Source organism: Ochotona princeps, chromosome 28 (assembly GCF_030435755.1).
Source record: "Ochotona princeps isolate mOchPri1 chromosome 28, mOchPri1.hap1, whole genome shotgun sequence".
Taxonomy (NCBI): domain Eukaryota; kingdom Metazoa; phylum Chordata; class Mammalia; order Lagomorpha; family Ochotonidae; genus Ochotona; species Ochotona princeps.
The window spans coordinates 2,879,847-2,907,224 of NC_080859.1; the positions used below are offsets into that span (position 1 = coordinate 2,879,847).

The 27,378-nt window shown below is 45.3% G+C and overlaps 1 protein-coding gene across 2 annotated transcripts in view; it reads right to left on the reverse strand.

The window, feature by feature from the left end:
- Nucleotides 1-27,378, reverse strand: part of SSBP2 (single stranded DNA binding protein 2) — a 198,308-nt gene that overhangs the window by 85,894 nt on the left and 85,036 nt on the right. For both annotated transcript variants that reach the window (XM_058656158.1, XM_058656157.1), the window contains exon 4: nucleotides 17,177-17,261. In XM_058656158.1, coding sequence (XP_058512141.1) covers nucleotides 17,177-17,261 — 85 coding nt within the window. The remainder of the gene's footprint in view (nucleotides 1-17,176; nucleotides 17,262-27,378) is intronic.

A 27,378-nucleotide genomic window follows, 5' to 3' on the forward strand; every position in this document is an offset into this window, starting at 1 on the left:
AGCCAGAGGAATCAAGCTGTTGGGAGAGCGTGGTTCTCTAACGGGATGCGCCTCCATGGAGCGACCACGTATGGACCACAGAGGCAGTTGGAACCAGGCAGGAGGCCGACCTGGGCAAGCTTCCAGGGACTTCTCCACAGTGGAGCCTCCAGTCTCCTTGTCAACTCCTAGAACTGGCCTGCAGGCACGTCGCGCTCGCAGACCGGGCTATTTGGGGTTGAGAGGGAACTTCTGAGATGGCACAAGGGCTCTGCCAAAAGCTCTCGGGAAACGGAGTTGAAGGAGAAATGCGGGCTGGGAAGCTTTATGACTACATGGCAAGAATGCTTCATGGCAGGTTCTCACTGTACTTGGCTTTCTTCATTGGACGGTTGGTGATGTTTGTTCTTGCTACCACAATCAGCTGCATAGAAGCCATTTCTCAAAAGGTAATTTACACTGTGAATCGAGGTAAAGAACAGGAGTAAATCTTTGCACTGAAAGATGGACTTATTCTAGGTCATACCGAGCCATTAGACTTGTACGCTCCAGAGAGAAATGGAAAGAGTTAGGACAAACAGCTTCCAGGTCTTTTCAAAACATTCTGGTTTCCCATGTCTCCCGCTCCTTCAGAGGAAGCCAGGGCAACGGGACAAACTGAGAGGCAAGCTCTTTCTAGACAGGTTTAAATCGTGTTGCCAAGCCGAGTGAGATGCCAGCTCACCAAGGGATGTTTGATAAATGGGATAAAAAAGGGAACAACACCATTAGAAGGACAGCAAAGTCATTTCTCTTGAAAATCAATACAACTCACTCACATTCTCATTATCAAAACTACAATTTCCACATGACTAGTTGAAGCAGCCACCCAGCACTGTGCGATGGCTGCTGTTCCTCCCACAGAGCCTCTGGGGCGTCTGCTGACAAGGCGTGGCCTGTACCACCCCGCCAGGTACGAACCAACAAGTCCTGAGAACCAGCATGAGTTTCAGATGGCTCAAGTTCAGATCCACGCCCTGGGCTCCCTAGCACTCCACCCAGCCCCGGGGCTCGACCTCACGGCTGCTTCCAGCTTCCAGCTCACCTCTCCCACTACTCTGCAGCAGTTGTGAGACCTGAGAAAAGTTGAATTGTAATCAACAGATGTGCCCTACTGGGGTGATGAACATGAGGCCTAGATAAGGTCTGACAGGATGATTGAAGGTGTGAATCAAAATTCTGTCCTATCTGTAGTGGCCTGACTGTTAAGCTGGCAATTCTGTGTGGCCCATGAATGATGCTGTAAACATCCAAATGGTCGCTGCTGGAATAAAGGTTCCCACCCCTTTGTAGGACATTACACCTTAACAGACTCACCTGCAATTAGAACAGCAGAGAGTTGTAATTGCGCTACAAAACTTGTGATTTATCTTATATTTCCCATAGATTACTTGGTACTATAAGTAGAAAAGCAGAATAGGTATTTGGCATTTGGTCTGCAGTTTCTCCTCCATTTTTCAGTTCTGAGCTGCAGAAGACCTTCAGGACAAACGTGATTATGTTGGAGAATATCTCTAATCATTGTGTGCCTTAACACAGAAGGTCCTGGGATAGTAGTGCGTGCTGAGCACTACACAAACTCAGCATTGGTATTAACATTTGGTGTCCTTGCCTGTCCTTGCCTTCTAACAAAGCACTTTTCTTTTACTTACACTTAAGATATTTTTAGGAAGATCTCAGTTAAAATGTTTTCCTCGTGGGTCCCTTGACACTGACATATATTTGATATAGTGTACTGGACCCAAGACTCCACAGGGACTGATAATACTTGTAGGGTTATATAGCAATTCTTACATGAGTCAGATTAAAAACCAAAATGTAGAGACATGAATGTACATGGCTAGAGACAACACAATGATTTGCTTTTCCCAACCCTAGCTTTTTATTTATTTATTTTATTTTTATTGGAAAGTCAGACACACACAGAGAAGAGACAGAGAGGAGCAGCCACAATGGCCAGAGCTGTGCCAATCCAAAGTCAGGAGCCCAGAGCTTCCTCTGGGTCTCCCATGTGGGTTGCAGGGTCCCAAGGCTTTGGTCCATCTTCGAATGCCCTCCCAGGCCACAAGCAGGGAGCTGGATGGGAAACGGGGCCACTGGGACTAGAACCGGCACCCATATGGAAGCCCAGGACATGCAAGGCGAGGACTTTAGCCGTTAGCCTACCAATCCTAGATTTTAAGATATGGAGTTTAGTTGCTGGCATTGTGACACAGTGGGTTACCTGTTGTCTGATTGCTCACAGCCCACATAAGTGCTGACACAAGTCCCAGCTACTCCGATTCCAGTCCAGCTGCCTGCTAACGCAGCTGAGAAAGACGGGTCTCCCGGGTGGGCAGCTCCCAGCTGGAGCTCTGGCTGGTCCAGGCCTGGCCACAGTGAGCATCTGAGGAGTGTAACAGTAAATGGAATATCTCACAGTGTCTCTCCTTCTCTCTGCCTTTCAAATAAATAAAATCTTTAAATAGAAAGAGTTTAAAAATGGAACAGAGAAAGCCAGTGTGGGTTTTGATGTTTGCACTGAGTGTCCTTTAGCTGAACTGTGGCTTTTCTTTCTTCAGGCCTTTCCTTAGTGAGCCTGACAGGTATCTCTCCACTGCTCTGGAAAACTCACTGCGACTCTTCTCCCTTCACATGCCAAGGCATGCCACTTTCTTGTCAAACAGCTAAATCCAGTGTATCCGGTGACTTTATAGGAAGCCAGAGCAAGAAGCAGTGAACTAGCAGGCAACAGCTGCCAGGGACAGATTCAGTTGGCATTGCATAGCAGATTTCTCTCAGATTTTTTGAAATGATTAGTAAATGATTCTGCTTGAGTATCTCATATCATAGAGATACTAATGTCATGGAAATAAAGGTGGTAGTATTCCATGGAGAAATCTCTTTTCCCAACTAGTATCACTGCCTCCTTCCCAACTCCAAGGGCGTGGTGATGATTTTCATTTGCTATAGAGGACCTTTCTACAAGGTCCCAGAAGCCATGCACCTCCTAACACACGCAGAACAATTCTCAGGGCTTTAACTCCTTAACCCTAACCCTAATCTTTAAAAATTTTTTTAACTGGAAAAGCAGATACACAGAGAGGAAGATCTTCCATCCAATGATTCACTCCCCAAGTGGCCGCAATGGCCGGTGTGGCACCGATCTGAAGCCAGGAGCCAGGAGCCTCTTACAGGTCTCCCACGAGGGTGCAGGGTCCGAAGGCTTTGGGCCGTCCTCCACTGCCTTCCTAGGCCACAAGAAGGGAGCTGGATGGGAAATGAAGTAGCAGGGACACAAACTGGAGCCCATACGGATGCAAGGTGAGGATTTAGCCACTAGGCCACTGCGCCGGGTCCAGGTGTGCAGATTTTTGACACCCACGTGAACAGACACACTGAGGAGAGTACGACAGTCGAGATGACCTCAGAGAAGGCGGCCTGTGCTTTGCAGAGACACCAGTGTGTGGGCAGGAAGCTGGGTCACAGGATAACCCTTGGTGGCCCCTTTGTGTTCAGATGGTTCCAGACCTTGGGAGAGACCCGTGGCAAGTGCCAGGCAAGATGCCAGGTGTGGGTGCGGGATGGCAGAGGCCCTCTGAGTCAGCCCTTCTAGTTCCTGCTTGGAAACGGCCTCAGTGACTGCCTCGGTCTTATTTAGTCTGTCCTCAAGCAGCTGCTGATGAAAGCAAAGCCTGAATACAAGGGTTAATTACACAATCACCATGTGCTCTTATCATGCTGTTGAAATGTTTGTAAGAATGGTCAAGATTCTATCTACCCTGGCTTAAATCCCAGCTGAATAATTTACCAGCTATCTGACCTTGGGCAACACAACTAAGTATTCTAAATCTTTCATTATCCTTGTAAAATGTAGAGTCTACTAGGGGCCAGTGTAGTGGCATAGCGCCACCTGCAATGCCAGCATGCCATGTGGACGCTGGTTCATGTCCTGACTGCTCCACTTCAGATCCTGCTCTCGCTAATGGCCTGGGAAAGTAGCAGAGGTAGCAGAGGAGAAGAGTTTGGGCTCCAGCCAGCCTGGTGGAGAGGCCTGAGTGGCTCCTGGCCTGAATGGCTCCTGGCCCTAGGCTTCCGATGAGCTCAGCTCTGGCCGTGGTAGTCAACTAAGGAGTAAACCAGGGTATGGAAGATCTTTTTCTCTGTATCTCTCTCTGTGATTCTTTCAAATAAAAAAAAAAAATAAGCCTTCAAAATAATTCGGGAGCTAATACTAATATGTATGAGGTAGAAATGTTAGTGGGTGATTCAAGTAACGTGTTCAAAGCAAACACATGGCAAGCACCTGATAATGCCAGCTGTTATTTCTGTCATTGCTATGACAGTGGCTTTCCCAGGCACATCACAAGCGAGCTGAATTGGAGGTGGAGCAGCTGGGACTTGAATCAGCACCCATATGTGATCTCGGCACTACAAGTGGCAGCTTAACCCATTCTGCCACAGCACCAGTGCCTGGTCTCAAGTTCTCAATGCTTCACCCATGTTCTGGCCTAGTTTGTTCTACTGTGGGACAATGAGGAATTAGCTATACTAATACTTCATGTAGAACACAACATATTTGAAAGAATGAGAAATATACTTAATTTTCCACATTAGAGCAAATATTTCCACACATTTACAATAACCCAGATTCATTTAGGCTGGGCACTGGGCACTTAGGAAATAATTTCCACTTCTTATTAATACAAAGAACTTTCATTATGTAGTTTAGTTCCCTGGATGTGACAACCCTTTAGATTATATTAATCTTTTTTAAAAAAATTAAAATTTATTTATTTTTATTGGAAAGGCAGATATACAGAGAGGAAGAAAAACAGAGAGGAAGATCTTCCATCCATTAATTCATTCCTCAAGTCACGCATCCATTACATCTGTGGCGAGAACCCTTGAGAGCTACTCCCTCAGTGATTTCAACCACATAGTGCATGGCCATCGTGTCATACAAGACTCACAATCAAGTCATGATGTTGTAGAACAGCCATACAATAAGAAGTTCAACGGCGTATTTACAGCCACAGTCACCATGGGGTATGACAGAACTTCTGTCTGCTGGCACTCTCAGCCTGTGCCCGCCATCTTCCCAGTCCGTCCGTCCCCAGCCCCAGCCAGCCCTACACTATGCTGTGAGCCTGCGAGACCCATCTTTTCAGGTCCCGCATCTGAGTGAGAACATGCAGCACTTGTCTTTCTGTGCCTGGCTTATCTCCCTTAGAAGATTATCCTCCAAGTTCATTGGTGTTGTCACAAACACAGTTCTACTTCTTTCCAAGGGCTGCATGGTATTCCATTGTGTGTGTGTGTTCATGGAAGTGTATGGTATGAAAAATCAGTGGAGATCTCAAAACATTTTGGTGCAAAAATCATCTCTTTTTTTCTTAAGATTTATTTACTTTTATTGGAAAGGGAGGTTTGTAGAGAGAAGGAGAGACAGAGAAAAAATATCTTCCATTTGCTGGTTCACTCCCCAAATGGCCGCAATGGCTGGAGTGTAGACAATTGGAACCCAAGAATCAGGAGCCTCTTCTGGGTCTCCCATGTGGGTCCCATTCTCTGCTGCTTTTCCAGGCCACAAGCAGGGAGCTGGATGGAAAGTGGAGCAGTAGGGACATGAGCCAGTGTCCATATGGGATCCTGGCACTTGCAGGGGGGAGAGGATTAGCCAATTGAGTCATTGCACTGGGCCTCAAAATGATCTTTTCATTGAATTGCCACAAACTTTTTGAAGTCTTCTCAGGTGTATGCGTGCTCAAATATCCCACTGACTTTATCCACTACCCACTGATGGACAAGTGAGTTCATTCTGTAACATGTTTGATGTAGTGCTACAATGATCATTGGAATACGAGTGTCTCTGTGACTTATCCAATTTTATTTCCTCTTGTTATATAACTAAAAATGGAATTCCTAGATTATACAGGAGTTCTACTTTTAATGCTTTTGAGGAATTATCCTTTCTTTTACAATGGGTGTACTAATTCGCATTCTCACTGGCAGTACACACACCCTTCCCGAGAGTTGCTAGCGCCTGCCTTTTTGATTAGACGCTGTCCTAACAGGTGTGAAGTGATACCTTAGCGTGCTTTCAATTTGCATTTCTGCACAGAAGCTTTTTACACGCTGGTAGTAGAAACAATACCTGGAGTAAAAGGTAGTTCATTATTTCTAATATTATTACGCCAATCAGGAAATGGAAATTGAGTAAGAACAGCTTGTTTCAAATGCGAATGTTTGCTCAGTGAACAGAACCTGAGGAACCATCTGAGCATTTCGTATTGACTCTGATGGAAGCTTCTGGATGCTGCTTTCTGCAAGGATCTTCAGGACTGAACAGTAGTGTGCGTGCGTGAAGCCAGTTAGCACAGCAGGCTGGCGACTGTTGTGCCTAAAGAGGCTTGCACAGGGCCTCTGCCATGAAGGAGCCTGGGGCTGGTGGCACCCTAGCACGCACCAAATGCCGAGGGCAGCTCACCATGCCTAAACCACAGAGTGCGTGATGCATGTGAGAGCTGGCTTTCCTCCTGGGTGCCCGGGCTCTGGGGTGTGCTAGGTGGGGAGTATACACAGCTGGCCCACAGTGAGAAAAACAAAAACAAAACAAAAAAACCCAAACCGGCCACTGAGTGGCTCAGGGCCCTCCCTGGTGGCCATTTCATGTGCAGCATCACACATCCCTGCGGCATCTTCCAGGCTGTGCGAGGAGCGGGTCTCGGGAGCCTGCCTCCTCTTTCCTCCAGATCCTCCCTGCGAGTTTTCCCCTTGTCTTGGAGACCCCAGGCACAAGCTGCTCTTATTTGTCCCAGTTTCATTAAATGGAGAAACAGTTCCCTCTAATACAAGCAAACCCATAACAGTACTCCAATTTGTCGCATTTCCAATTAGCATTGCCTGAAGTTCTTTTTAGGTAAAAGCAGAAGCAAAGACAGATTTTACGGTAACAACTAAGGTGCATTTAGGAAAGAAGAAAAGCTAAGTAGGACAGCGTGTACATGCATGGCAGGCAAATGGAAAGAACTGAGTGGGGGTGAACGGAGGGCAGTGGGGACACCACATTTCTAAGCAGGTGGTATCACCTGTCCAGTGCTCTCTGTGGGATGCACACCAGTCTGGCTGCTGAGGCCGGATGAAGGCAATTGCTGGCCTGCTGTGTCATGTGCCAGGCATCCTGTGTGCACTGCTTGTAGGTCATGGTACAGACCACACGACATATCACTATTGCCAAGCAGTATATACTGCTATCTACTAAGGAGGTATTGCTTTCTCGTTTCATATGAGAGACCATGAACTCTAATTCCCCTGCAAGTCACTGCGACATTGCAGAGATGTAGCCTACTGTGGGGTCCCCAAGATTCTTTAGCACAGGGTCTTCCTACCACTCTGGCTTCCACACACAGGCACAGTAGGGCATTGAATCTAGGTGTTCACACGAGTCTGTCTCTCTCTCTCTCTCTCTCTCTCTCTCTCTCTCTCTCTCACACACACACACACACACACGTACTTCTGGAAGTTCCTGGAAACAAAAGATAAACTGGTTTACATACTAAAAAACAAAATAAATATCCCTGAAAATTCATGTAGTTTTTTTATAATTCCCATTTTCTTTCCTTATAGATTTTTAAAACTATTTATTTATTTTTATTGGAAAGGCAGATTTACAGAGAGTGAGAGAGAGAGAGAGAGATCTTAACACCCCCGCCCCCGCCAGTTCACTCCCTAAATGGCTGAAACTGCTGGAGTTGAGCTGATCTGAAGCCAGGAATCAGGAACTTCTTCTGGGTCTCCCTTGTGGGTGCAGGGTCCCAAGACTTTGGACCATCTTCTATTGATTCCCAACCCATAAACAGGAAGCTGGATGGGAAGTGGAACAGCTGGGACATGAACCAGTGCCCATATGGGATGCTGGCACTTAGCAGGTAGAGGATTAGGTTATTGAGCTACTGTGCCAGCCCGTACAATATGTTTTAAATGAGCTTCCTGAAGATACCCCATATACAACAATTTCAAAACCTTTGCACCAAAATAAATCTATTAGTTCCCTTTCCCTTTCACGTATCTGTCACTTCTCTATGTAACAAAGTTGCAAACTTATTTAAGGGAACATAACTGGACAAGTGTCCGCACAGTTGGGTGAGCACTCAATATCAGTAATCAAGCACAACTTCCACAACAGCTATGAAATAATCACATTTTTAAAAAAATTCATGAACAAATATGAAACCTTTCTTTGGAGAGAAGCTGTTTTTAAGCAATAGGCAAGAGGATGGAAACTTTATTAGAGCCAAACAAAAAATGAAGATTATATATAAAAAAATTCAGAACTTGAACCACCACCACCTAGTAGCAAGTAAACTCTTATATGGACAACTCACAAAGTGTAAGAGCAGTTTAAAGACAAAAAGGTGTATTTTGAGATAAGAAGACTGTGATCACAAAAGAAAAACAGGGAAGTCTATGAACTAGAGCATGAGAAGTTCAAATGAGAAGTTTAATAACCCCAAACAACTCAAGACCTTCACCAAGAGACTCTAAAACAATAAGTCGTTCTTTAAATAAATTGAAAACAGGAAGTCAGATGCTCTATAGCTGGTCCACTTAAACTGGGTAAAAATAAATACACCCATGCGTGAAAAAGCATACAGGGAAAAGTAAGCTGTATGTGACAATTTCTACAGAGTTGCATGTTTTTCAGGGATCATTTATACACAGCTTCTTGCCCAAGTTGGACAATAACTCTCTAAGAGTCATATGGGGCAGGGCGGGGAGGGAGGAGGCCAGATAGAGGAACCAACAATAAAGAAGGGCTGACAACAGCGCCCTGTTTTCTCTAATTCTTAAAAAGGGGCTTTCTCTCCCCCATTGACACACGGTTTCACAATTCGTCTCTCTGAAGTTGCCCCACAGATACGCCTGTGGTGGGGTGAGGGGTGGCAGGCAGAAGGACGAGGCTCTAGCCCAGAGGTTATAAAGGAGTGTATCCTTTCAAGTGTATCATTTCAAGTGTGCACCAGGAAGTGTCCCAAGGCAGATGGCTTAATGGTGCGATCCCACACGCCGGTGGCTCGTCTAAGATACACAGAGCTGGAGAGACCCCAGAGTCATCGTTGTAACAAAGAAAATGCAGAGTATCTATAAACAGTTCCAGAGCTCCCTGACCCCACCAGAGAGCTCCACTCAGTACAGATGGCCACCTGCAAGGACTAAAGCACAGAGCGGCTGTGGGAGACAGGTGAAAGCAGGGCTGAGAAGGAGACCTTGGCCAAAGGGGCAACAAACTGCTGCATCCCAGGGGCCAGCGTGCCCCGGCTGCCTGCCCACTTTCTTCATCACCCCCAAGTACTTGCAGACAAATCGAGGGAGTGAGACTAGTGGGAGACTCCCTTGGTGGGTGGCCTGGAGGAGAGGGAGGTGAAGGACGTGAATCATGCATAAAGCCTCCTGCTCTCCCCTCAGAGGCCATGATCTGGAGGCCCCCAGGGAAAGCAGGAAAGCCAGCAGCCCTCAGGGCACTGTGCAAGCCCCTCAGAACTGGGGAACAAGAACGTAGTACCATTACTCCAAAGCTGGGGCAGAGGCAGGAAAACAGCCTGAACTGAGACCTGCCCGCCCCTGGGGAGCACTGGATTGCGGGGTCAGGGACAACCTTGCCAGCACCCTGCCAGAGGCCAGGCAGAGCCACACCAGGCCCTGCCATCCTCCGTGACAGGATTGCAAAGCATGGACAGGTCAGTAGCCATGGCTGGAGATGCAAGACAGAGGAGGATTCCTCTAGGTCCAGTATTGGAGATGAAGGCAGGGCAGACACTGAGTCAACCCTCCGGCCACCCTAGTGAACACAAGCCACACTCCCAGGGGCCGAAAGCATCAGCCCGATGAGGTGGGCCCAGCTGTTCCACCCATACAGTGATGGACCAGAAAATGAGGAGACATGCCCATCTCTAGCCACACATCAAATGTACCTCAGCTTCTATCAGCCTACACAAACTAGCGTTCAATAAAAGCACACACACACAAATCCACACACCGTTCACAAAGAATCAAAGACAAATGCTGGTGAGACAGCTATCGGAACTAGCAGGGAATGTAAAACATTTGTAACTGGTAAAGTATGTTAAAGGGTCTACTAGGAGAGAAAGGGCACAGGGAACCAAATGGGAAACTCCAGCAAAGGGATGAAAACTGAAAGAACATCAAACTGAAATCCTAGAAATTAAAACAAACAAACAAACATGGCAACAAGACTGCCTCTGACCAACATATCGAAGAACACAATATAGTGAGGAAAACAGCAGTGAACCCTCAAGTGGCTCAAGAACAGAGTACTCAACCTGAAACACAAAGCAAAAGAAAAGTGGGTAACACACCAGAACTCACGATCCTAGGGTTCTAGGATAACATCAGTCTGGCATGCTGGGAAGGAAAGAATAAGGGATAAGGAAACACAGATCCAACTGTTGAGATAACATCAAGACCGCAGCCACCACCAACAGAAACCCACCTTGACACATCATCTTCAAATCCTAAGACAAAAAAAATCCTGAAAGCATCCAGAAAACAAAAACACACAGAGCACATACAGAGAACAACAGGAATCACAACACACTCCTCATCTCAACATTTGTTGTCCAGAACTCACTGAGCTGCTGAAAGACGATAGCTACATGAGAATTCTACCTCTCAAAACACAGAGACGCCACGCTGCATGGGGCAGAGACCAGGCCAGCCCACCGTGCCCTCGCCTGAAGGAGCTGCAGCACAGGACCTGGCTGACGGCATCACTGCTTGGGACACCACCGCTCTGAACTGTGGGAAGTCGGCCAACACACTGGAGCGGCCGCTGCATGCTGGACGCTGTTGCAGCCAGTGGGGTGGGGAGGAGAACACAGCACTCAGTCTCTCCAAAGCTCCTCTTGGAAGCCCTCCTCCACCCCTGCTCCTGAGGGTGGGAGCTCACCCCACCAGGGCCCCCCGACTTCGGTGTCTGACTCAGTCACTGGTTACCGTGTCTCCCCACAAACAGAAGCTCCGTCAGGGCTGGGACTCATTTCTGGCTCATCAGCACCAAGGCTGATCCTGCCAAGATCAAAACGAGGGGACTTCAAAATGTTCGTGGAAAAAAGCGAAATTAAAAGATAAAGATTCAAAATATAAACTTCATGCGTCAACATAAGCTTCCTCACATTGCAGACACCTGGGTGAGCACTGATGCTGGCTGCCTCCATGCCTGGAGAACTGGGACTCCTGAGACCTGAGCCGTGTCACGGCAGCTGCTTTCAGGTTGTCAACCGAGGAAAAATGAGTGGCACCACGGCCTAGAAAGCTAAGCCTCGGCCTGGGCACCAGTACCCCACACAGACTCCAGTTCATGTCCTGACTGCTCCATTGCCAGTCCAGCTTCCTGCCTTGGAAAGCAGGGGAGGACGGCCCAAGGCTTTGGGTCCCTGCACTCATGTGGAAAACCCAGAAAGGGCTCCTGGCTCTGAATCAGCTTAGCTCGGTCCCTTGCAGCCATATGGGGAGTGAGCCAAAGGACAGAAGATCTCTCTCTCCTCTCTGTAAATCTGCTTTTCAGATAAACATAAGTCTTTTAAAAAAATCGATGTCTTTGAAAGAATTTTTTTCAAGATTAGGAAATGAAAAAAAAGTCAGGAGACACTAGATCAGAACTTTGAGGGGGATGTTAAACAATGTCCTATTAAAATTTTTACAAAACTGAAGGATGAGTAGCAGCAGCACTCCCAGGAACTCTTCCAGCTGCCTGCAACAGCTGCCTTAAAAAGCAAGTGTTACCAGGCTCTGGGCTGCTGTCGCCTTGGGCGTCTGCCTCCCCAGATGGATGTGTCAAGGCTGTGCTCTTGACATCATCATTGCTTTGGCTGGACCATCTCCTGGTGCCACTGCTTTGTTAACGCTCTGTCCTCAAGACTGTATCAGGAAGTCCGTGCTTCACTTCCTGTTAACAGTTCTCCCAAGAAGAGGCTCAGCTCTTGATGTACAATTCCCGTGGGGAGCAGAGTTGGGCACAACACGTCTGGCATCCATTGAGCTAAAATCTCACTCTGCTTGAATTTTTCAGGTAGAATTGTATAAGGTGAACCAGTTGAGGACCTGTAATGTCAGCTGCTGTTTTTGCTGATACCAGGTAATCTCTTCAATAGGGACAGAGACAAGATTAATAGTGTCTCTTTTGAAACAAGTTACCCATCTGTAAACTGTTGACTCTGTTGGTGCACAATCCTGGTAAACTTTTCAGAAAGCATCAATGATTTCATGTCATTCACCTGAGCTCCAGAATAATTCTAACAGTTGTTCCTGCTTCAGTTTTAGCCAAGTCCATGCGGTCCTAACAGGGTTTCTTCTCTACCTGCACTCGCATCCCTTTTGGTGCCTCATGTCGTGTCAACAAGTTAGCACATGTCTATTTTGGGAAAAAAAATCCACAGAGATCCACACACAGCTTTTTCACAGCATGCATTTTCCATGAACCCTTTGAAGATACCATGCAAATATATGTTTAATTAAAGAAAGAACAAAACGAGGGATGAGATGATCCAATTGCCTTGTGAAAAATAACAGAGGACGTAGATTAAAAGCTAGAAATAAGATTAAATCCAAATTACAGTTTTTAGACACTTCTATTTGTGGACCACAAATAATACCACCTAATCCATGGCAGCGTTAAAGAGCCTACATACTTCTTAGTGAGAAAATAAAGCCCACGCCAACGTTCCACAGCAATCCAATACAGTGATAAATCACTCAAAATTGCTTTCAGAACCACAGAGGGAAAATGTAAGAACAGCTGAATATGTCTGAGAAAAAGGAAAAAGGATAGTCAGAAATTTTAAAATTAAAAACCACTTAAAGGAAAAACATTCAAATAGCTACAAATTATTTTCCTTGTTTTTCTTGCCGTAGCAACAAAATAATAAAGTAGGATAGCTATTGAAATCCCACAGAGAGGCAGTGCTTGTGCGTAGGACTGACTTGCTCACAACTCCTCACGGCCAGCTGTCCCAGAGTGTGCTCAGCTCCACAGCACAGCAGCCTCATCCTTCAAGGCACCCTCTTGCAGCCCGGGAGCAACGGATACTGCACCGCTAATCCATCCATCCATCCAGCTGATCACATGCATATGAGGTACTTACATCAGAGCGTCTAGCCATCCTTCCATAGGAGTGGAAAAAACAGTAAACCAATTGTAAAACAGCCCTCACCAATACAATGGCTGCTTATTTTATCAACAGACAAAAATCCTTAATTTGGTTTGGCAAAGTCAACCACCATATAATATCTAAATGGGGGCCTTGGCATTTTCAATGACTCAGTTCAATAACACAATCATATATACAACACATCCTCTTTTCCTAAGCTGATCCACAGTGATAACATGAGAAAGGTCTAACCTAAATGAATCTGGGACAACTGTCCCTGTGGTCATGACAATTCACTTCCCTCCCAATGCACAACACACTCGTCTCTTTCCTCACCCTTCCCTAAACCCCTTCTTATTACAGCCTTAGTGCGAAGGCCGTCATCAGGTTACCTGGATGAGGGTGCTGAGATGTCCAGATGCTCCTGGGTCCGACCCCTGCAGCCCCAGGCCCATCACCGTGAAGACCTGTTCTTGATCTCTGTACATCACTTCCTTCACCTGCCTTTTGTGTATTTCGCGGTGTCTACACAGTGCCGTTGGCTACACTGACAGACTCCGGAGTGTGAGGGGATCCTCTCACGGTACTTCCCTTGGCTCATGTTTCGCATGGAGGACTGAAACCCATTGCCCTACAGGGTATGTCAGGGCCAAGAGAAATCAAAAAAATTGCTGATAATTCTTATGAGAAGTACACAGGAGTCACCCTGAGCCAAAACGACCAAAGCGGAATAGACGCACCTTGTCCATCCCCACACCAACCAGGTCAAGTGAATGGATGTACTAACATAGCTACCCAGGACAAACAAAACAGAAAAATAAGTATAGATCTTACCTCAGGCTACAAAGAATATAAGGGGCTTGTAAGGATTACATAGATGGCAAGAGAAATTAAACTGAATCCTATAGGTCAGAGCAAGGATGGTGACAACATGGCAGGTAAAAGGAAGGCTAAAAATGGGATCTCAGATCACCTCCACCTGGTGAACCACAGACGACACTCTGGCTCGCAACACTGGTAAACACTTAGAAAAATTTACTACCCTTAAAGGCTTAAGATCTGACTGTCCTCCCAGTTGGGGGTCTATGGCCCACTGGGACATTCTTCATTCATGAGCAGCTACCCCATGCCAAAAGCACACACATTAAGTAAGAGATGTGCCCACTTTGGTATCTCCTCATGTTCTTACCACCTGTATTTTGACTAACCTAGCAATATGAGTCTGTGCTGTGTGTATCTTACAATTTTGGGTTTCAGATTTCCTGAGACAAGGTCTCTTCTGGCACCTGGCAAGCCCCCAGGACAAGGTATGCATCTCGTGTGCTCAGGGCCACATTCACAGAGCCACGGCTCTCGGAAAGTGGGGCCACCACTACCTGCTCCCACTCCTCTGTTAACCTGGACAGGTTGCTCTCATATCTAAGTTCATATTAAAATGCAAAATGAATACAAGAAACACTGAAAGGCCTCCCTGGAGTTACACAGCACTTACTAGATCATACTCATTCCAAACGTTTGTTTATGCTCCTGCAATTTCAAACATAAATACAAGAAGACTAAGTTCATGTTCATCTTCAATATTTTCCCTTTTACACCTTTTTGTCACAGCAAGTATCAATGGGGTGATTTTTAAAAAAGATTTTTTTTTTCATCAGAAAGGCAGATACACATAGAGAAGGAGATACAGAGAGAAAGATCTTCCATCCACTGGTTTAATCCCCAAGTGCTGCAATGGCGGAAGCAGAGCTGATGCATAGTCAGGAGCTTCTTGGCACCATGTGGGTGCAGGGTTGCCGAGGCTTTGGGCCATCCTTTACTGTCCCCCCAGGCCACAGCAGGGAGCTGGACGGGAAGTGGAGCAGCTGGGACATGAACCAGTGGCCACATGGGATCCTGATGGCAGATACAATGTGAGGGACTTAGCCACTAGGCTATCATGCAGGGCCCCAACAAGGTGATTTTTTTTTTTTTTAAGGAGAAAGATATCAGTACTGCATCTATAACCACTTGGCAAATAAAAAAATGAAGCAACAAAATTCATGCTCTCATAGATAATAATCAGAAAAGAAACCAAATAGATAAATATAAAAAATTTGAAATTTTTTCACAAAAACTACTGCCCAAAAAGATTAACACCAGTTATAGAATAAAGCAAAACAAGTTTTAGCAATAATGTGGAGAATAAGGAACCCTTGCGTCCAGTAGGTTGGGGTAACTACTATAAGGAAAAACATGGAGCTTCCTCAAAGAACTAAAAATAATTACTATCTGATCCAGCAACTCCGCTTCTGGAGACAGATCCAAAGAAACCGAATCTCCAACAAACAACTGCCCTCCCATGCTTACTGCAGCATTATTCCAGTCACGATATGGAATGAACGAGAGCGTCCACGGGAGAAGAGATCAGGGAAGAAACTGGGACCCTAGCAGTGCACAAGGGCAGTCCCTTGGTTTAACGCGGATGAGCCCAGAGACATCAGTCTCAAAATGACAAATGAAGATACTGCATGACTCCATTCCTATGTAGAATCCAAAATAGCTGAGCTCACTGACCCCAAAGAAGGTGGGGAGGGAGAAATGGCGAGGTGTTGGTCAAGCGCACAGAGCTTTGGTCACGTAGGATGAGCGCACCCTGGAGGATGTGCTGTGTGATGCATGACCCACGGTCCTGTGTTGTCTGTTTCAACATCGGCTGAGAGAGTTCATCTCATGTCAAGTGCTCTTACTGCAAAAAGGCACTTAGAACCAAAATCGAAAGGGACTGGGTGGAAACTCTGGGTGCCAACAGATGAGTTTACAGTGTTGATTGTGACGATCTCCAGCCCAATGCGAGCTCATCTCTGTCAGTGTCAAGGACAGATGAGCCGGGGTGCCAGACACTAAGGCTGGGCCACCATTTTACTTTCTGTCATTACCCAAGAGTAAGAGAAGAGAAGAGAATCCAGTTCAGACACACACCGTGTCCTGGTGGCCACCTAGCTGCCTCCTCTCTACTTGTTCCTCCGGGCAGTGGCAGCCTTCCCCGCTCACGTTCCCGGAGATGCAGCAGCGAGCGAACTGCCCAGCAGTCTCACACTGACTTACACAGACCCTGCCCGGCACCCTGCCTCTTTCCATCTCTTGGCTGTATCTCTTCCTCAAGCCACTTGGAGGGGCTCACTTCTCCTGGCCTCAGGCTATAGTACCACCCCTGGAGGTGCAGGCAACGCCCTGTCCTAAGGGCTCCTTGCCCACAGGACACCTCCCTCTGCCCAGCAGAAGGGCAGTGCTCCCCTGGAAGGGACTTCATCCTTCAGTGATGTTGCAGCCCCAATCTCGCTTCCTGACACCCTGAAGGCAAGCACAGTCTCCCGTCCTTGAAAAGATCACCTCCTGATTCTTACAGGCAATTTTTCTTAAAGAATTCTTCCTCATACTGCCTCCCTCTCTTTTCCCCCATTATCTCCTGATTCTATCAACTGTCTAAGAGCAGATTTGTCATCATTGGTAGAATTGCTCAGGTAAAGAACAGTGAGCTATCCTTCCTAAGAAATAAGAAAAAAACGACATTTTAATGTGTGCATGGAAATGTTGGCTCTCTTGACTGGTTTTTCCTTTAATCAACAAGGAATTTATTTGGGGAACTGCATAAAGGAAATTGAATATTTTGACTAGCATGTTTAGAAAATCTTATGTACAAAAGAAGAGGTTATCATTTATAAAAATCTTGTCATGAATTTTCTAGAGAAGAAAAAATTTAATTTTAAGAGATTTTAAATGTGAAATTTCATAGATCAGAAGTGATTGAAAGTAAGACATATCTTTGATAACCTGGAGTTAGGTCTACCCTATCCTAAATTTCAGCAAACCACAAATGCACTCTGGTACTTAGCTTTTAAAGTTAGGAGTCTCCTTTTTTAAGAAAAAAGGACAACCAATTTCTTAAGGACCAGAGCAGGAGCATGGATAATCCAGTGTACTTCTCACAAAGAAACACGTCACTGTGCCCAAGTCAGCTCACGTTCACTTACATAGTCGTGGAAGGCTTTGGCTTCACTCGAATGTTCGCATGTTTCCCGTCTCTCTGGAGCTGCACAGTAGAGATCCCAAAATACACTAAAAAAGAAACAATTATGGAAGAAACAGTAAGACAATCGCACCACACCAATATGAGAAATCACAATTCCAAAAGCAGAAGACATGCTTCATACAGAATGTCCTCCTATGGCACAAATCTGTCTTTGAAAAGATTTACATCCAGGCAAGATTCTTGAAGCAATTAAAGTGGGCCCTCCAGCTACCCTTCAGAAATGCAAAGAATGATTTTTCTAAAAGAAAGAAATAATTTAAAAAAAAAACTTAGGATTTTTCATTTTTATAATTGGCTATTTATATGACTTAAAACACTTGAATGGAATAATTACAGTATTTTCACAATTTTTCCATGAAGAACACAAAGACTGTAATATTCTAATTAAATTATTAAAGAATAAAGTGGTTCACAAGATAGCTTTGTTGTCCAACTCGCACAGCCCTACCCTAACCATTTAGTTACACTGGCCAAACAGACATATTTTCTCATAATACCATCCTGCAATTACCCAAATAGATTAGTAACTTTGAAAATAAAGGAAGCCAAAGTTCTCTCTCTCTTCTGCTAGTCCAGAGGAATGGGAAGAAGTTAAAGCAAAGTGAAGTGGTTGGCTAAAGCACTGTCCCACTTCTTACAAATCACAGCTCTGTCATGCTGGCATTTAGCATATCACAGTGGACATGAGCTAAGGATTAAGGAATCTGGAAAGCAAATATCTGAAAATTTGGTTACAAATAAAAGTAATTCTGATAACCTCCAGAATTATTTTTTCATCCCATTTTTCTGGTCCTATGGCCGTGGGAGGTAGACTAAGCCAAGCAGGTCAGCAGAGGTGGGGGGCATGCAGGAGGTGTGTTCGCTGGGAAGTCCTGGAGCACACGGCGGAGCCTGATCAGAAACACGGCATCCTCCTCCAGACACTGCGCCTTCTTAGCCATTGCATGGCACAATGTCTGACACATCTGTAACATCACCAACACTGTAATTACTTTCCAAAAAGCATGAAACGCACACAGGTTTTTCAGGCAAGCCACTGACAACACAGGTAGAAGCGACACAAGAAATTTGGGGAATGGAACCTGGACTTCTGTCCTGATTTTCGGAGCCCTATGTAGATTGAATCTTTCTCCCTTCAGCAAGGAAAAAACATACAACACAAGGTAAACCCAGGCTTGGTATGAGGACAGCGCATCGCCCTCGGAGAGGGGGAACTAGGGCGCTGAGTCCCCGCGATGTTTCCTTTATCACTTGATTCATTTCCTTTCCTAACAAGGCAAAGGAAATCCATTATTTCCTCGCCTCTTAAATACCTATGAAAAGCAAGAAACGCAAAGAATATAATAAGGTCAGAAATAACTTAAATAAATCTCAATATTTTTTAGGAGGAAGCAATTCCAGCTGTCCTTGGCCTCCCTCGGCCCTTCAGAAGGAAGACTTCCAGATCGGCAGGTGCACAGGCACGCGGGTCAGATTGCCCCACCAGCTCAGGTTTGAATTAGTTCGTGGTAATTACTCTTCCTTTCATGTTCTTTAGGCACAGCAAAGCTCTTAAGACTAAAATTTCACAGTATAGTTTTTCCAGTATTTGGTTTAATCACAGAATATTACATACAACAATATAACAAACAACTTAATATTCCTATGTGTATCCTAATTTCCTAGTAAGTATCACTGAGACCTTTCCTGAAAATTATTCCAATATGTTATCTTTAGAAGGCTGTCTTACTCAGTGAATTGGGGAAAAAATGTATTGTTTTTATTGTGTATGTCCTAAACAATATTAAACAAATACTAGAAATGATTATTTCAACTTCTATAATTAAATCAAATGTTTATCTTAGGATATTAACCTTCTATTTTTAAGTTTGACTTCTGGACTCAGTGGGAAGTCAACAGTTTATAAGATCAAGCTTTGAGATAAGAAAACAAATTACTAAAATACATAGAATAAGTTTATATGTGTTATTGCTGAAAATGCTGAATGCCTTAGATATGATCTCCTTAAATAAAAGTAAGGAAGTAGATCCTTTAAAAACATTTTCCCATGGTAAGCTTTGTTCTGGGTCCCATTCTTACCTGGGCATGCTTAATCCATGCCATCAATTCTAACCTCTCGTTAGCTGAGAAGGTCAACAGAAAATCATGCAATAAATAGAACTCACAAAAATTGAGTAAACCTACAATTTAAAAAAATTCTACTCATCAGAAGTCCCTTAATTAAGCCTATGGTCATCTATAAAACTTAAGGTATAAAATTAATTTAAAAGGTAATACTAATAGGTTTCCGGGCCATGATACTCATTTTTAATTCATGCTTCATTCATTTTACAAGAATGAATACATACATATGCTTATCTTTCTTGCCTATCAGCATCAGAAGTGCCACTTCAAAACTTTATCTTTTCCAGAAACTTCAATCATGGTTTGTCCTAGCAATGCAACCATAGTCAGCACTGTGTCTGAAAATCAGTATAAAAATAGAAGCTCTCTCTTGGCCCCAGCACAGTGGCCTAGTGGCTAAAGTGTTCGCCTTGAATGCGCCGGGATCCTGTATGGGCACCAGTTCTAATCCCGGCAACTCCACTTCCCATCCAGCTCCCTGCTTGTAGCCTGGGAAAGCAGTCAAGGATGGCCCAAAGCCTTGGGACCCTGCACCCGCGTGGGAGACTTGGAGAAGGTTCTAGGTTCCTGGCTTCAGATCGGCGCAGCACTGGCCATTGTGGTCACTTAGGGAGTGACTCATCGGATGGAAGATCTTCCTCTCTGTCTCTCCTCCTCTACATATATGTCTGCCTTTGCAATAAAAATAAATAACTTTTTAAAAAATAGAAGCTCTCTATGAATCCTTCATAAGTTAAAAAATAAAAACTATAATTTTCTTTTAGTAATATTTCAAATATGCATGAAATGCAAGATCCTTGTAGTACACTATGTCATACACTGCTCAAGCATAGGAGATAAATGATCCAGGGCACATGTGTGGCTGCGAATCCAACCAGTGCCAAGTCATACTGAAAATGGCGCATTGACTGAGCTAAGTGGACAAGTCCCATCTCACACAGCAACTACAATTTTACAAATAGCCCTGGAAAGTGCTTCTATGGCGATCACCATATGAAAACATGGACTTATTATCTGGAGGAAGAACTGAAGTTACAAACAGGTGAGTCTCATCGCAATATTTGATTTGTCCTCAGAGGGTTTTTTTTTTTTTTTTAACACATACACATCTAATTTTAATGAAACCTACTAGATGTAGGTATTTCTGGGGCACAGTGTGACTCTTCAATGTCATGTATAATGATCAAAGCAGTGGTGAGCAGTGTATCCCTTATGCTTCCTCCCTTAAGCATTTATCATTTCCCTGTGTGTCATGCATTTGAAATCTCTGCTAGCTGTTGCACAGTGTACGTGTAGTGGCTGTCAATTACAGTCATCCCACTGCGCTTCAGAAGTTATCTCAAGGGTCTTTAGTGCCACACTCAGGAAGCTGCTCTGGTGACATACTCAGTGCGGTCCTTGAACTCCAAGTCAGCCAAATGCAAAAAACTGGGTCCCCCACACACCCGAGTTGCTAGACCCAGTCAGCTTCCTGAGGCCCCAGATTCCTACACTGACCAGCGTCGGAAGCAAAGCGCCTCCTTGAAACACCTAAGCAGAAACAAGTGTAGGAAAGTCTTTATTTTACAAATGAAAAAGCCAAAACTGAACACAAAGGGACAAGACTTAAAAGTGTTAAGATCTTCAATCCTGTATCATCTATTACCCTTAAAGCCTTCCCCGCATAAAGCAAGGCTAAATGTGGCACTCCTAAGTTGAGACTTCTCACGCAGACACCACATCTCCTTCTTTTCCTGCAGATGTGAGTAAACACGATTTAGCTGCTACCTGTTAATGTCTCAGGGGAAGCCTGGGAGTAAACTGGCTGTTGGAGAAGTCTACAAGTGGATAAACACACCACACGTGTCCAGAAGACAGGACGCTGTTATGTTTATATAACCTTCCTGCTGCTGGCCATGACCAAGACCATCTGAAAACAGGTGCTCAAAGAGAAACAGAACAAAATCCTATGAAACTATCTGAGAAACAAGCCACGTTCATGTCTTCATTGGCAAGGAAATAATTTCTCTTTGGTTCAAACATTATCCAGGAATGCTAGTTAACTCCTAATTCCTACTGAACAAAATGCCCCACACACAAGGCTAAGGGTGGTTTTCCACCAAAAGGACACACAGCTGTTCTTTCCTAGGTCAGTATTATTGCTTATCATTATAGCACTTTTGAAATACAAGTATTAAATAGTGCTCCACTGTCACATTATTCTTATAATACTCCTGTACTAGCAATAAATTCATATTTCATATTTTAAAATATTGAAATAGTCTACACTGGAGTCAGAGCTGTGGCACAGTAGATGAAGCCAGTGTTGCAATGCTGGCTTGAATCTCAGCTGCTGTCTCAGATCCAGCTCCCTGCTAACTCTCCTGCAAAAGCAGTGGGTGATGGACCATGTACTTGAGTCCCTGTTATCGATGTGGGGAGCCTGGATAGAGTTACTGGCTCTTGATTTTGGACTAGCCCACCCTGGCTGTTTTAGCCATTAGGGGAGTGAATCGGTGGGTCACAAGATCCTTCTCTCTTACTCTATTACTCTACCTTTCAAATCAATAAATCAATAATTCATTTTTAAGTAAAAATCTATCCAGCACATATTAATTCAACTATCACATACAAGAACCTTAGCTATCCCTAAAATTTTCTACATTTTATAGATAAGAAAACTGAGGTTTAGAGAAGTGAAACAATTTGCCTAACGTCATATAGCTAGTAGCAGAACCAGGCTTAAACTTTGTCACTGTTACGTTATTTTGCTTCTAATGTGACTTCAAACTGCTTGACTTCCTATTCTGATGAAAGGCAGTCTAAGTAATGTCAGCTAGCAGGAGATGGAGACACCTGTGCCAGGCTAGAAGGCAAGCACTTTGGGATCCTTCCTTTGTATCCTATGGCGACCCCATCTAACAGACTACTGCCAGGGATGTAGACGCCGCAGTAGAGGTAGGTCTCCAAGTCCCACTACTTAATATAGCTTGGAATCCGCCATTCATGACATCCTGAAATAAAGCATGACTGGAGCCAGCATGTGGAGCTGCCACCTATAATGCCAGCATCCCACATGGGCGCTGGTTTGTGTCCCTGCTGCTCCCCTTCTGATCCCGCACCTGCTAATGTGCCTTGGAAAAGCAGTGACCCATGTGGGAGATCTGGTTCCTGGCTTCAGCCTGGCCAGTTCTCTTTGTCTCTGTATAACTTCTGCCTTTCAAAGAAATCAATCTGAGAGAGAGAGAGAGAGAGAGAGAGAAAACAAACAAACTACTGGCAATTTACTAACACCGGTGAGTCACTGAATTTAGCTCTGGAAGAACTATCACCTGTCATTGTCTGAGTACCAAATATAATTCCAGAGACATCCATCTAAATTTGTCTTTGATCAAATAGTTTGGTTCTTTAATTTCTTAATAAAAAGAGACAAAAATCTGCTATATATTTTGTAGAATTTACAAACTGATGATGCACATCAAAGTAGTTTTTTTAAAATAAGTACTTATTTATTTTTATTGGAAAGGCAGATATACAGAGAGAAGGAGATGCAGAGAGAAACATCTTCCATCTGTTGGCTCATTCCCCAAGCAGTTAAAATGGCTGGAGCTGAGCCAATCCGAAGCCAGGAGCCAGGGGTTTCTTTCAGGTTCCTCACAAGGGTTCAGGGTCCCAAGGCTTTGGGCCATTCTCTACCATTTTCCCAGGCCACAAGCAGGGAGCTGGATGGGAAGTGGAGCAGCTGGGACACAACCAGCATCCATATGGGATCCCAGCAGATGCAAGGTGAGGATTTAGCTACTGAGCCATCGTGCCAGGCCCAGCCAAAGTGGTTTTAAACTGGAAAATACTTTAAAAATCTCACAAACCTAATATAGCTAGAAAAAAGTTTTCTTCTTAACTGTGGGAAACTAGCCTCACTTTCAGTTCCAATCCTTTGCCTTTACTGAGAGTCCAGCAGCTCCTCACAAAGCTCTCTCCTCACCAAATTCCCCTCTAGAGTCCACATCGCTTACTTCCTCTTGCTGCTGAACTCCTGTTTTTCCCTCACAGCCTCACATTCTCTGTGCTTTGCTTTCTCTCCTTCTCACCCTGATCATATCTCTTATCCTAGCTGTCACCTACACTGTTTTATGAGACACGTTTTTGGTGTAACTTAAGTCAAACCAATCATTTAGCATGCAAGGTCTATTATAGGCAAAACATACAAGACTAGTAATAACCTGTCAGTCAATTATAAATATTACATCATTCTAACAAGCCAAGTGGCTAATTCTGCTGCCTCCGCATTCATGGGGTATTTGATTATTCTTGAATTTCATCCTGATATGCTCATTAGATTCTAAAATCATTAGTATTAGCATACTACAAAATTGAACTTCCAACTGAAAAGTAAAATGTTACATATATTTACTTTAGGGTATAAAAACCTGGGTTGAAGGTTACTCTAAAAGATGCTTTGTATTTGTATGCTATTAAATTGAAATGCACAATCGTTTCTGCAATAAAAACTGGAAATGGCCTGTATTTGGAAACTGCAGAAGCTAACATGCATGGGAAAGCGAGTCACTGCGCAGCTGCACCCGTGGGAGAAGGTGAAGGTCCTGGCTCTGGCCTGACCCAACCCTGGCTGCTATCGCCACTTGGAGAACAAACCAGCGGGTAGAAGATCTCCATGTCTCTCTCCCTCTCTCTTGCTCTGCAGCTCTACTTTTCAAATAAATAAAATAAACATTTTTTTTAAAAGGTAGGCTTTGGAAGGGGCATTTGATATAAAGGTTAACATACCTCCTGGGATATCCACATTCCGAAGTGGAGTATTGGAGTTCTTCCCCGGGTTTGAGTGATGGCTCCAAACACAATTCTAGTTTCCTTCTAATTCACAACCTGGAAGCAGCGGGTGATGGCTCAAGGACTTGGGCCCTGCCAATCTTCTGGGAGACCTGGACTGAGCTCTGGATTTGACCTGGCCCAGTCCTGACTATTCCAGCATGAAGCACCAGGCGGGGGAGTTTCTCTTTTTCCCTGGCTCCCTCCCTCTCCATGTCATTCAATAATTTATCCTTAAGGCAATCATTATTACATTCTTGTGTCCCTACCTTGAGCACAAATTCTGAAGCCCAGTTCTAAAAAGCTAAGGATACGAGGTCAGGCAAACAGAGGATATAAATCCACTGGCCAATGGCTTTGCTACATGCAACTTTCAGTACAGCTGAGAGCTTTCTGGAAAAATGAATCATAGCTTTCATTAGTTCTCAGAAGACCTCATGACTTTAAATTGATTTAAACTGAAAAAATAGAGTCTGAAACTATTTATGTGTCCACAATTTATAATTATGGGTTATCTCCAGCTAAGTACAAATTACAAAAACACACTTTGCTAACACGATGCTTGAGATCAGCCTTACCCCTTGGATAAAAGATCCACGGTGGTGTGCTCCTGTAAGGAGCCATTTTCCCAACAGGAACAGCACGCACCTGTTCCTGCCACAGAGTTACGGCTGAGCCACTGCAGTCCCAAGTGCCACTGTAAACTTGTGTGCTCTGGCGTTCCCTCGGCCCTTGAGTCCTCTGCCTGCTCCTTGTCTTTTCTCTGGGTCTCTGCAGCACGGGTTCACGCCTATGAGTTGGCTTTATGAGGCTGACACTGCCCCCACTCAGCATCCTCCCCAGAAGACCTCGCACCCACCCCATCTCCTTGCAGACCAAACCAGAGCCTTCCAATTCCAGCTGAATGTCTTCTGTGAAACCCCTGGCCCCACTGCCTCTGCTCTGGCCATGTAATAGAGCGGTTACCCCCTCTTACCCACAAGAGCTGTACTGAAACCCCCGTACCTCACTTGTCCCTGCCTCCCCCCAGGACACCCGATCCCTGATGGACCTCTTCACAATGCTGAATAGGAACCTCAGGGCTCCTCCCCGTAAGTCCTGGGCAGCCCCTCACAGGAGCTTCTGCAAGAACTGATTATGCCCAGTGTCTCCAGACTCCCAGCCACTCCTTGAGCTGGGTGGTTGGGGTGCTCTGGCTAGCAGCTGGCCAGGCACACTGGCCAGAGACCATCAGTGGCCTTCTCATTAAATTTCAGACACATGCATTCCTTGCTGTGACTTCAGCTGTGTCCCTGAGCGGACACCAGTGACCTGTTTTCTCTCTTCTCCTGGGGATCCCTGATTTTGGGTTCTGGATTTCCTCTGCCCTCTCTGGTTGCACACCCAGGTCCTTTACAGCCCCAGGGACCTCTGGACTCTGCAGCCACTGCTGGCCCAGGGAAGGCTCAGGGCCAGCCGTGCTCTCTCCTCCTTTGCAGGCAACACCATGTGGCTGCATGGCCACCTCGCCGCCCCACCCATACCCAGGACCCCCAGAGCCAGCCACCGAGCCACAGCATCAGAGGAATGACGCATGTTTCCATTTCGGAACAGCAAGGGTAGCCAGCTACCAGATCCTGCCAACCCCATCTCTCAGTCTGCCCCCGCGTCCCTTGCTCCAGCGACACTGCTGTCCTCCTCAGCGAACAGCCTCCTACCTGCTTCTCTGGCCTGAGCTCCCTCCAGTCCCCAGCTCACCACAGAACCATGGGGACTGCGGACAGGTACGCTGACATCCTGATGGTCCCACTTAATCACCAAACTGCACTGTGTTCTTTAGATCTAAGTTCCAGCTCCCGGAGTACTACCCCAGCCTGCCCCGCCATCCCATCACCTCCATGTTCAACATGCCAAGGCTGTGCCTAACTGCCAGCTTGCCACAGCCTCTGCCTCTCACCTGCTGAGCACTCTCAGCATGCATCTGCCTGGGACACCCCCATCTCCCTTGTCTACCTGGCTGACGCCTACACATTCCCTAGGCCTTGGCTTAGGTGCCAGCTGTTCCAGGGGAAACATACCTGGCACAGGCCCCCAGGGATCTCTTTCTGGATACAGAGCCTGTTGCCAGCAGGAGGGTAGGGAGTGTATCTGTCTTACTCTATGAGGTGTCCATGGGATGTGGCATAGTGCCTGGTACATGCAAGGCACTCAGGAAGCATTTGGGCACAGTAGGCAATAGGGAAGCTTTACAAGGTTGGCACAGACAAATGAGTAAATAAAATTTCAAGACACCACCACCAAAAGGTAAGCATAGAGAGATACAGAGGGAAGCCAAGGGCAACCAGCCACTGCGTGACCGTGCTTTCCTGCCACAGGCAACCGGCCATTGCTGACCGTGCATTCCTGACTCCTGTGTGCAGTCTTTCATTGGATGAGCAGCTACAGTTTCAGACAGGGTTGGCCCATTCTAGAATTGCACATCACAGTATCACATCCCATTTCCATCCCCTCAGGGAGGAGAGGTAAGAGTTCAAAGAGCAAAGTGGAAGAGCACACCAAAGTCTGGCTGCCAGCACAGTGGCCTGGCATCACGAGGACTACGCAACCAATTCCGCAGAACACACTCTGGGAGCCAGCTATACAGACAGAGCCAGGGACAAGAGCCATCCTCTGTGGGGAGAAAGGCACCCTCCTTCACTGCTGGTGGGAGTGTAGGCTAGTACAACCAGCAGTGGAAATCAGTATGGAGAGTGCTTGGAAAATTGCAAATAAACCTGCCATATGACCCAGCAATCCCGCTCTTAGGAATATACCCAAAAGGAGTGAAATCTGCATATGAGAAGGGGATCTGTAACCCTATATTTACAGCAGCACAATCTACAATAGCAAAGTCATGGAAACAAACCAGATGTGCGTCCAAGGAAGAGTGGTTAAAGAAACTGGTACATCTACTCTATGGAATATTATTCAGTTATTAAGAAGAATGATATTATTCCATTTAAAACCAGGTGGTCCCAACTAGAAGCCATCATGCTCAGTGAAACGAGTCAATCACAAAAGAACAAATACCATATATTCTCTCTCATATAAGGAGGCCAACATGGAAAGTGTAACTCCAACAGACCAATCTATACTGTTTTTTTTTTTTCGGTGATTGTCTGTTTGCTCTTTTGGCTGTATCTCATATGTTTTGATGTTTTTATGTCAGTTTGTTTGCTTCCAAATAATCTC